General features: G+C 46.3%; 1 protein-coding gene across 1 annotated transcript in view; it reads left to right on the plus strand.

The window, feature by feature from the left end:
- The first annotated feature begins 861 nt into the window (after positions 1-861).
- Positions 862-12,038, plus strand: part of SPATA13 (spermatogenesis associated 13) — a 49,420-nt gene continuing 38,243 nt past the window's right edge. The window contains exons 1-2 of the mRNA XM_075050715.1: positions 862-882; positions 2,073-3,869. Of these exons, the coding sequence (XP_074906816.1) occupies positions 2,232-3,869 (1,638 nt within the window). The 5' untranslated portion in view covers positions 862-882; positions 2,073-2,231. The remainder of the gene's footprint in view (positions 883-2,072; positions 3,870-12,038) is intronic.

Genomic DNA, 12,038 nt, shown 5'->3' on the forward strand with positions numbered 1-12,038 from the left:
GAAATATTTTTGGACAATAAACTACTTGAGCAAGGACTACCAGTTGTTATGGGTCTTTGTCAGGAGCCATGACATGGGGCTGTAAAACATTGTCTCACAAAATTTTCCTTCTAGTATATAAGCGCTGTTCAGACTGCGCATGAAATGTTGTTCTTGCTGCTAACTCTGAGGAACAGGGGCAAACCAAAAGCTTGTCCAGGTCTGGGACAGAAAGACAGCCAGGGGCAAACCAAAAGCTTGTCCAGGTCTGGGACAGAAAGACAGCCAGGGAACCAAGCATGAGCATCTGAAAGAGCTTGAGCAGATCGGCAAGTACTTCTTTTCCAGCATTCATGTCTTCAAGCTTAATAAAGCAAACCAGGAAAATATGCTGATGACAAATTTGTGTTTGGCACCACAAACGCAACGCGGGCCCCGACCAATGTAAATAGGACATTGAAATACAGTTAGATGTTACAGATTGTTTAGTTATAAAACAACCAACTGGCTACTAAATACACTTTGCTGGGGTGAAAGAGAGTGGCAGATGATCTGAGGCTGGTTTTTTTAAATACTTCGGGCTTACTAGGAGGCTCAGTCATGCCGTGTGAGGAGGTGGACTGTTTAACCCGCGGATGATAACTGGGAGAATAAACCCGTGTTTGCGAAGCGGGGCAGAAGCGGTACCGGTGCCGTCCAACGGGTTGTGCTCGGCGGCGGGAGCCCGCCCCGCTCTCCGCCCCGCCCCGCCCCGCTCCGCCCCGCCGGCCGCTGCTCGGGTGCGCGGCGCTTCCCGCCCGCCCCCCCCCCGGCCCCGCTGCCGGAGCGATGCGGGAGCGGGCGGCGGGGACGGGCTGAGGCGGCGGCGGCGGCGGCGGCGGGGTCCCCCCCGGCTTCCCCCAGGTAAGGGCGCTGCTCCGCGGGTCGCCTCCCTGCCGCGGCGGGGCAGTCGGCGTGGAAATCTGCGAGCGGTACAAGAGCACAAGGGCAGGCGAGGTTTCGGTGCCCGGGGGGCTTCTTTTGGCCGGCCCCGGGTGCCGGGTCGGGGGGGGAACAGGCTCGGCTCGGCTCTGCCTTGCAGCCCGGCAGGCTCCCACCGCGCCCCTGTGAATGGGGGGGGGGGGGGGGATTAAAAACAGCGGTGAGGGAGATTTCAGGCTGAAACGCGAGAAAATCCGTTTATCCCCAGAGGGACAGAGGCTCCCGAAACTCCTTTTCCAGCGCTCTCAGGAGGCAGCAGCCTTAAAACCGGTGGGGACGAGCCCCGAAACCGCCGCCGTTCGCGAGATGCTCCGTGTTCGCCCCGGACGGGACCCGCCGCTGCCCCCCGGGCCCAAGCACCGGGGTTGGGGTTTGGGCTGCTGGGTCTCCCACGCTCAGCTCCGGGAGATCCCTTGTACAGCACGTCCCAGTCGCAGAGACTCCGGTCGCTTCCAAATTCGAGTTTTCCTGGCGCTGTCGTGACAGCGTAGGCTGGCTGCTGGCTTTACGTACCTCTGAACCTTTTCTTTGGCTAGGGAAAAACACTTCGCTGGGCGCTTGATGTGGCTCTTAGGTTCACCTGCTAGGGGAGAGACAAGACAGTTGAGTGTCATGCAGCCTTCTGACAGTAGCAAGTGTAGGAAAAAATACATGTATTTCCCTCTTCGTTGCCTGCTGGTTGAGGATTAGGTGGCACCTGATGGATGTGCTTTGGTTTTTTGGATGAAAACTTCTCACGTGTCCCGGGGCTCAGTGCTGGGCGGGAAGACCAGATTGCTGTTGTTGGGGGTTTCTCTCTAAGTGTGTATGTGGATTATATTTGGTGTTGTAAGGTAGGTGTGGTAGTCATACTGAATTTATGAGGTTATTAAGCATTAGGGAAACAAGTACATACTGAAATTATTCAGGTCTGTTAAATTGCTAATGAATGCAATTATACTTCGAGGGAGTTATGAGTGCCTTCTCCTCACCACTGCAACACACCTTTGTTTGGCAAAAAAGAACCTCGTTTCGTGTGTGTCTTTATTTCCTACAGTGGGGCTCAAACTTTTTTGACTTGGGGACTTTGTAAGGAAATTTCTCTCACAGTTGCTTTTGTTCTCCTGATGCAGGCAGTGCAGCCTGAGGAGCTCGGCTCACCCAGTCAATGTGAAAGCAAGACAGACCAAGGTGCAGCAGATGAAGGAGAGGCAGCGAGGTTGGCTGGTGGAGACAGCAGCGTCGCTTTGAGCTACCCCAGCCTCCATCTCCATGCGTACAGCATCGAGAGCATGACAACATTTCCGAATGGCTGTGGAAATGGCACCACCGTTACTTGTATAGTTATGGATAATAAAGAGCCCCCAAACCAGACTACCTGTGTCAGTCATAATGGGGGATACAGCACCAGCAACAGTCACGAGGAGGAAATTCAAGAGGATAAACTCAGCCCTTCCAAAATCATGCGCTTTTTCACCACCCCTCGGAAACGGGCTAATTCCAGCTCTGACAGGCCTCGTTCTCTGGTTTTGATGGGCAACCCGTCCACGTGGAATGCTTTGTCTTCCATCAGAAAAATGGGATCTTTCAAGAAGCTGAAATCTTCGGTGCTCCAAGGAATCCAAACAAGGGAATGCTCAGACATCTTAAACGAGAACGGCGTAGGCAAACATGGTTCAAACGGGGCAGTGGTGCGAGTTCAGACTAACAGGTATTCCTATTCGGGGCCTCTGCATGATTTCCAGAATGCAGTGGATGGTTTAGCTTCTGACTGCTCTGATGCGGAGGAGAGCGATGAGTCTTTCCTGAGGAATACTCATCGCTCGCGCAGCATTAGGCGGGCTTACGGTGCTGGACGCATAAACTTGCTAGACACGGATAAAGTTCAGAGTCATCACAACTGTAGTAGGCCAACATCACCTGTCATCGCAGAACCAAAGATCTGTGAAATTTTAGTGAAAGACTCTGAAAACAACAGGATCATTTATCGGAGAAGCAAAAGCTCAGATAATTTGAACTTTCTGAAAAAAAGTTCATTCAAACGGAAGTCCACCTCAAACCTTACCGACCTCAAGGTTGCAAGTGAAAACCAGACGCCAACAAGGACTGTGAGTGTTCCTTCTGCTGACTCGGACAAAACTGGTGGGAACCCCGGGAGGAGATCCAAGCGATGGAAGAGCCCTATCAGGGCAAAGGATTTTGACCGAGTTTTGAAACTTGTCAGTAATGTTACAGATGTTGCATGGAAGAAGGATGGCCCTAAGAGCACAGCTCCTTCTCCCAGTGAGCAGTCCCAGAGAACAAGGTCAAACAGCAGACTGCACGATGACTACTCCCGCAGGGTTTCCAGCAGCACGGATCATGACAGAAAGAGATGCACCTCCCCGGTATCTAGTCCAGACTCTTCCTCACCGGGAACACCTTGTCTGCAAAGCCCCGCAGTTGCTCAGGATAAAGAGACTGAAATGAATGTAGCTGTTGCTGAAGACGAAAGCCTCAGGACATCATCGGGTATCCCAGACTCTGATAGTTTATCACCCACGCTGAATGACATTAGTCCATTTCCCAATGAAGTGTTTTATTCGGACTCAGATGAACCAAAAGCTACCCAGCAGTTTACATACGAAGCTGAAAACCCTCACGTTCCCGTCAGGCCGACTACTCCAAAGCCTCAAAGCCCCGCTGCAGAGAAGGTCAAGTGCAATATGAATTTCCAGTGCGCAAACCATCACAGCACATTGTCCCTGAGCTCATCAGAGAGCGAGGAGAGAGTCGAGGTACCGGGGCTGAAGTTGGGCAAGAATCCTGTTTGCTTCCAGGACTCGGTGCAAACTGTGTACTATGATGATGGAAATGAAGACAGTGGCATAAGCAGCCACTCTCAGCTGAGCCTCAATTTAGCCTCTGGTGCTGAAGAGAAAAAGGAAGAGGTAAGAAAGAAAGCAAAATCTTTTAGAAGCTGCATATATATCCATCAGATTTTGTCTTTATTAATGCAAAACAATGCAAACAATGCAAAATAACCTGAGTACTAATGGCTATTGCAGCTCGTTATTGCTAAAATATGCTGACAGCAATTATTTCCTTTAACATATTCTCTTTGGATGCTAACATCAAATTATTTTTTCTTTGTGCATTAATATCAAAGAAAGTTTTGGCAGCAAACCTATTCATGTATGTTTTCAAGGGCAGCTTACTGCACCCTGCTGATACACCACCTTGTCATGTGCTCTTGTCAGTTTTTACCAGCCTAAGCAGGGTCTGGCTGTGTTTCCTTCCAAGCTGAAAGGTCTCTAAAGAGTCTGTGTATTTGGAAGGAGTGTTGATTCAGTGTAAAACACTTTGCCTGTGGAAGCCTTGCAGAACATGGTAGTACTTGTAGAGCAGTGTGGCGTGGCAGATACAGTAGAGGTTTAAGTATTCAGTTGTATCTGATGTTTTCACTGTCCAGTGATGGCCATGCTGCGGATAAACTGTTTGGTTATTTATTTGCCTGCAAATTTCAAAGAGCAGTACTTTAGATGCTGGGCTGAGTGTGGCTAATCATGTTTTGGTGAAGACACCAGTGTTTCACTGCACCTAACGCATGATTTCATACTGTCAGTAGATGGGTAGATAGATGTATTGCAGCACCTCTGAGGTAAGTTCATGTAATAACCCTGTGCCGTTACCTAAAGCACTGTGTGAGTTGGCACCAGAGCAATTTTGGCAGTGTTGGTGAAGAGCTGCCGGACGTATCCTGCACCCATCTGAAATGGTGTGGCTCACCTCAGCCCCAGCGATGGGCCGTAATGTGGTTTTGAGCTACTCAGGGTGAGGTGGCAGAGAAAGGTTTGCTGCTCATTGGGAAAAATACACCAGGGCAAAAATCCCTCTGGATCTGTATGAATACAGAAACCATTTACAAAATAAAGCTGACATGTCTTTTAAGCCACCTCAGTTTGACTAAAAGCATCTTGTGCCTTAGGTATGAGATAGACAAAGGCAGTTGTTGCAGCTGCACAAACTTCAGCCTTTCATGCTGTACAGTCTTACAATGTCTGTCAAGCCATCTTTTGAAAGACTGGCATGGTTTTTGCGAACTAACTGTAAATAGTTACAGAGCTTATCAATATTGTCCTGCTGGAGAAAAGCGAGTTTGTTTACTGTAGTTCTTGCAGCTATGGTAAGATTGGAAAACTAAACCCAATGTGTATAAAAGTTGGGGCTCTGAGGTTATTTCCTCCTCTGGAGTCCCCGAGTTGCCACAGCCATCCGTCTTTCCCAAAACTCTCACTTAAGAGCATACGCAAGGAGATGCTTTCACACTGCCAGAAGAGGCGAGAGCCCTAGTGTGGACGGCTGTCAGTTGCATTTGTCGGGAATAAAATGGGAAGTAGAATTAATGCTACTCATCTACCATCTAGTGGTGATCTGCCATCATGACCCCAGAGAAATTCAGCTGGTCCCTCCCCTTGGCTCCCGACAAACCAGTACAGTTTTTAAATGAACGTGTACATTGGGTGGATAAAAGTTACTGCAGTTTTAGTTTTAACACCACATTCTGTTATTATCTAACATGCAATTTAAACTTTCTCTTTATATTATGACATATTTTAGGTTAATTTTGAGTGCCTTTTAGTGCTCGCCTCTGTTGTCTAAAATACAGAGCGTGCACTGGTGGCAGCTCTGGGTTTGTGTAGCGGGCAGGCGGCCGGCGTGGGATGGAGCCCTGTGGGAGATGAAGGACACGGTGCCCAGGGGACGGACTCCTCGGGGGGACTGTGGCCCCCTCCTTCTGCTGTGAGCCCTGCCCAGAGCCCCCGCTTATGGCAAAACAACTGCGGCCACCCAAACGATGCAGCTGCATCCAGACCTCTCTTCTGATCCAAAAAAGCAAAGCTCTTGGAGGTGGGAGCTGTGGATCAGAAGCAGGAGCTGTGCAGGATGGGGTTTGCTTCTGTCTTACTATGTAAGGGGTGTAAACTCTGTCCTTGCTTTTTTCCACGCCTGCTCCTCATCCCATAGGCAACCCTAAAGCTGTGGCACTCAGAGTGACTGCAAAACAGGGAGAGTGGTACGGTTTCTCCCTGCCATTCCTTTGAAGGGTTTCATTGCTCATTTCCTTGCTCCTCCTTTACAGCATGGTTTCCTCAGCGTGGAGGTAGCTTGGCACCAAAGATACTTATGCCAGGTTGTTTTTTAATTGGAGCGTATTCAGCCCGCAGGCACTTTTATGAATGCCGCATACTCACGCAATGAGGTCATTGGGGATTGAACTTTTGACTACAATTCATTTTTAATTCTACCTTACACCTTTGCGTTACAGAACTGTACCCACCTGGCGAGTTGTTCCTGCGACAGTCAAGTGCTTGGTTCATTCTCAACAATCATTTGAGATGCAACGCTGAGCCATGCAAATCCCAAATTTTTAAGACTTTGTCTGAACCTTAAATACACTTTGCTGACAGACAAATCTGCACTGTTTCTATGTTTCATGCATCTTCTTTTCTGTATGGATTTCATGTAAAAGCCAGTATATAATCTGGTGCAGCCACTAAAATCTCTGTGGCTTGGAGACATATTTCAGTACAAAGCTTACAAGGTGCTAAGCAGTCAGGCTCAAACGTGTTCTTCTTTCAGGACTGGCTGCCGTAGCTGGAAGCAAATCTAGTTTATTCCCTTACCCACTCATCTAGTAGATTAGTCAGTAAATGAAGTCTCTGGAACTTGGTCCATCTCTATATTTTCCCAAATGTGGAAATGAAACATTTCTACCTTGCTTTTCCCTGACACTGTAAGGCTGATTTTGCAGTATTCACACAAGGGTGTTTATCCATTTACCTGAATCGATGTTTTGGGGATTTTTTTTCCTATGCGATTCAGTCTTGAGATCCTGTCACTTCTGTCACTTTGCTGGCTTCACCAAAATGCAAGACTTGGACTGGAACAGGGGAGGTTTGGCCTTCTCGGTTGTTGGTGCTGCCAGAGGTTGCTTCCCAGGGAAGAGCTAATTAAGTGCAGCCTGGATCCATGCCTCAGCACTTCTTCAGCTAGAGGCATGAGTCACCAAAGCTCATCTGTGACAGCCCATGCTTTCCCAGTCTGCTTTATGCCACTGTTGCTTATATTCAATATGTTGCTTTTAAGTAGCATCAAGAGATGATTAAGGACAAGTTTGTATTTGGACTGTTTTGCATAGTCTTTACTTTCCTGAAGAAGAGCCCCATGTCACTGTAAATAACAAAAACTTAAACTCTCTGCTTTGGACTGGCATGTGTCAGCCACTAAGGCTGCCGAAACAAAATACTGTTCTGAATTTGTTACAAAAAAGACAAATCAATTTATTTGACATTTCACCTAGTCTTTCACAAGCTTTTAGAGCACCTGCTATTTAAGTTGCCTTGCTGGCATCTGGCTTCGCAGTACACCAGACTTTTTATTACTTAAATACCTTATCTCCATGACTATAAGTGAATGATAAATTACAGTGAAGAGGTAACTCTGCTGTAATTAGGGTTGAGTCACATTTTGTTTATAGACTGTATTTTAAGTGCTCTAAGACCTGTCTGTTGACTCATTTATGTTCATGCCATGTGAAAGTCAGTGGTCCCAACTAATCCACATCAGGCAGTCCCCCAGCCCTCAGCTCTTGGCAGGGTTGAGCTGGTCTGTCCCGTACAGAGGAGAAGAGGAAGAAGAGCTGTATGGGTAGGAATATGGAAAGGATTCAGCTCTGTCCTCACTGTTCATCCTCCCTATTTCTTGCTTCAGAAAGCGTCCTCACAGTGAAGGACCAAAGGGTGGTGGCTGGATGTGGTCGTGTTGAATACCCACAGGGAGCATGCAGCAGCCAGGAGCTGAGGATGGGCATCCTTGGTACCTACCACAAACTCCCGAGTGCTGTGGGGCTGGGGGTGGACACACCTGCTGGGAGCTAGCTGGCTTCAGCTCTCTGAACTCTTCTTTTTGGATTTATTCACCCTGGTTCATCCACATGCAATTTAGAGTGCAGCTTAATCACCTTAATCTATATAACTGAAAATGTGGTAAACTGTGGAGGATAATTAGGTAAAGTGAGTAAGGGGGAGGAACTTCTTAAACAGGGTTTACTCCTATGGTGCTTGTAATTTGGAGCAAGGGCTCACCACTCCAGTGGCACTCTGGTCTTGCTGGTTACAGGGCCGGGGGACAGAGCAGCAGAGCACTGTAACGGGCTCTCAGCAGCACCTCTGACAGCAAACAGGTTTCAGTTAGACCGAGTGATGCTGGATTTACACTAAACTCTCCGAGCTGCTCTGCACACGTCAGGATACCTTCACACAATGTCTCCACAGTCACTCAAAGAGCGACTTCCAGGAGCGCTTGCCCAGACCTAAACCAGAAACCACTGCGCGTTGCTATAAACCCAAACTGCAGAACCAATCACTGAAATGATGCGGCAGGGAGCCCTCAAAGGACACAAATACCTTCCTGTCGCAGCAAAAACTCTTCCAACTCGCTGCAGCAGAGCTGTCAGCCATTCAGTACAGCCTGTAATCGTTCGTTGCTGTACCCTCTACTAGGAAGAAGAAAAACAAGGCAGTGGTGACAGTAATCTGAATTTCGGATCAGGTTAAATTTTAGACTGAGTAACTCTGCAGTGCTGAATAAAATTGGCCATTCCTGAAAACCATAGAGTAATAGAGGAGTTACTGTCATCCCTACAAAAGGGTCTGTGGATGCTGAAGGGGGGAGCTCAGATGGACTCCGCTGCAGTTAGCCTGTGGCAAGCTGCTCCCTTTCCTTACTGCATTTGTGCTCCTCTGCCTTTCCAGAGTGTCTGATATTTGACTCTGCTGTAGTTCTCCTCTGACACCTTAATAATACCCAGTTGCTGCTCACCCTGTGATCAGGAGTAATAGTACCCCGGAGAGTGGGACGGCACTTCTGGCCACGTAATTTGGTTTTTACCTCGAGCGTGGTGTTGAGTTGTCGGCACCGAAAGCCCTTCTCAACGCTAGGAGGTTGCGATGTCCAAGTGGAGCAGAGGCAGCTGCGGAGTTTCCCCTGAGCCACCTGCGTTTCCCCTTTCTGGCATCCAGAGGCTGTGGTGCCGCTCGTGGTACTGGGATGCTGAGCGGGATGCTGTGGCAGGCTGGGAGACCGGCCGCGTGCTGGAGGAGACCGAGCACAGAAGCCTCGACTTTTCCTACTCCAAGCTCAACCACAGCAGCCTCGCCCTTACTCCACGCTCTAGGATGTAATAGTTTGCAGACGTAGAGTTGCCCAAGGCAGCTCCACCCCACACAAACTGGAGTTTGCGACTGCTGCTGGGACCCGCTGGTGGCTGGGTTTGGGTTTGGGCTTGGGCTTGGGCAGGGATGACGAGCCTTTGCTCTGGAAGGGTGGAGAGAGGGGGGAACCAGAGGACCTCCGCCTGGAGAGACACTGACGAGACGCAAAAAAAAGCCTATGGCTTTTTATGTTTTGCTTTGTTAGCATAAAGTTCCACTTTCAACCTGTGGTTGTCATCTGGCTTTTGAGGTTTGCCAGTGGGTATTACAGAAACAGCCCAGCAAAAGTTGCTTGTTTTGCCAAATAAAAGGGAAATGGATTTTTTTTAGGCCTGTTACTTGATCTGGGGTGTTCTGAGTCGATTTAGAAATTACTTAGGGATTTATTTAGGGATTATTAATGCCTACAGATCTTCTAAGAAGAGGCAGAGGATATGAATGCTCCTTCTCTATATGCTACATGCTTGCTGTTCCAGTTGAGATACTGAAGTAAAGAAGGGACCGTGTTAGAGCATCACCCAGCCATCCCCAAGTATCAGTCACTGGAAAACTAGTGGAAACAGTTTTCTGGTTTTAGCACGCTGGCATTTTTATATGACCGGTGAGATTATTTCTGCAAAGCAAATACATTTCCCTGCAAACTCTCCTATGCCATTAGGAAATATGTTAGCTGATTTGGTTTTGGAAATGAGTTAGAGGAGAGGATGAAGGAAATCCTTGAGGCTGAAGAACAGATTTGCGTGTCATGACATCCGCTTGTCATTGCCAGTTCAGCCCTATGCTTCCTCTGTGACTTACATGACTCAACTGCTTTGTGTCTCCTCCTTATCTGTGAAATGTGGATATTATGAAGGTGAACTCGCTTATCTTGGGAAGGCATGTTGCTGAGAGGGAAAGCATTATGCTTGTTGATTATGATAAGGAGGCTTTCAAGGATCAGGTTAAATGAAGCAAACCTGCATTAAAAATGCCTTAGAAATATACGGCTAAATTTTGATTGGGGTTGTATCTATATAGCCTAATCTTTTAATGCGGTTTTATAGGTGTATTTGTTAGTTAGAACCCCACAATTGCTTTGGTGTCAACAAATTCCAAGAGTAGAATTATATACATTTTTTCCAATTTCTAAAACTTCCAAAATGAGTGTTTTACCACAGTAGTTTGTGTTGCTAATGAGGATTGATTTTACAATATTACAAGGCATAGTTATATAATTTTACTTCATTACAATGCATAGTATTTCCTGCACCTGTTCTAGGAGCTCATACTAGTGTAGTGCAGTGGTATTACTTTAGGGGGTCCTCCTTGGAAGCAGTGCTCTGCAAATTTTTAAACTGTGGGTCCAAATTTTTAAACTGAGGCGGGGGCGCGGGGGAGAGACAAGGCAGATTATCCTGCTATAACTTCCAAGCAGCTAAAACTTATGTTAAATTTTGAATATGGATGTATTACTTTGATTTCTTCTGCTTTGCTCATTTGTGCAGGTGTAAATGCATATGTTCTTAAACTTTTTTTCAATTGTTTCACAGATTGTATTCTGCTGTCTTGCAGACCTGTCTTGCTTGAATAGCACTGTGTATTCTAGGGATAATTAGTGCATTTATTTGGGGACTTCTCAAAGGCTAATTAAAAAGAAAAGATGCTAGGGGCAGAAGAGGCAGGGGGATGTAAAGGAAAAGAATATAGTGCAATGTGCATTTAATTAGAAAGGAACAGATGGAAATTTTCTTTCTGTAAGTGAATTGGACTGGTTTAATAATTCTGGTTGGTTAGTGATAGAAGATGCAAACACTGATTGCAGGGGTGCTTTCTTCTACAGTACAAACAATCATTTCCATGGTAACTACTGCTGTGGTGGTATCACTGTTGGAAATTGTCAGCCTGTTGGATCAATAGGGAATCACTGGGCTCTCATAATGGTTTAGGATCTTTTTGTAAAATCTGGAAAGGAAGCAATAAATATATTTTCTCTGGGAGGCTGTATTGTATCCGGAGCCTTGTAATCTCTTTGTCTGTCACAACAGTTTGCAAATAAAAATGTTGATCATGTCCATGAAACATAAAACAAGCTTTTGACCTCCGTTAGTAGTGATGATAAATGAACTTCAACTAATGCTCCCCCACTGCTGTTTAACAACAGGAAAAAGTGCAAAGGTTGCCTTTTATCATGTACCTGGGTGGAGACATGTTGTGCAGAATTTACTCTGTTAAGTGAAGGTGATAAAAGAATTTGTGGCCACTAAGTCATGATTACTTGGTCCTTTATGGTTTTGGTGGCTTATATGAACTGAAAAATGAATTCTAATATTACTACTGAGTTCCTAGCATTTGGCAGTTACTGCATTATACAGAAATATCAGCTATTCAGTGGTCACCAATTATAATACTGGCATACAGCTGTCATTGTAAGCATAAGAAGTTTGTACATTTTTATATAGACCCCTAAATGTACACAGAAATGTGCACTCATGATCAAAATACAGAGATACCTACATGACATAGCTTTTAAGCCTTCTCATTTACAGAAGAACATGACTGATTATCCATTCACAAGTTTTCACTGAGAATATGTAGTAATTGTGTTCTGAAACTTCTCAGCCTACTCAGGTTTTCCTTGTAACTTATTCTCAGCCAGAATTTTCATGTTTCATTTATCATACCTTTTTATAAATTGCATCTGGAAACTAATATGCATTTATTGTAAAGACATTATTAGATTTTGATTATCTCCTTTCTCTGGGTTAGAAAAAGGCACCTGTAGTTAGCAAGGCTGCATTTCAGTCAGGCAGCTCAAAAATACAGAGGTACCAAAACAAGAAGCATTGCAACTTACTGTGGAGCTAA

The sequence above is a fragment of the Buteo buteo genome, chromosome 18 (assembly GCF_964188355.1).
Source record: "Buteo buteo chromosome 18, bButBut1.hap1.1, whole genome shotgun sequence".
NCBI classification, from domain to species: domain Eukaryota; kingdom Metazoa; phylum Chordata; class Aves; order Accipitriformes; family Accipitridae; genus Buteo; species Buteo buteo.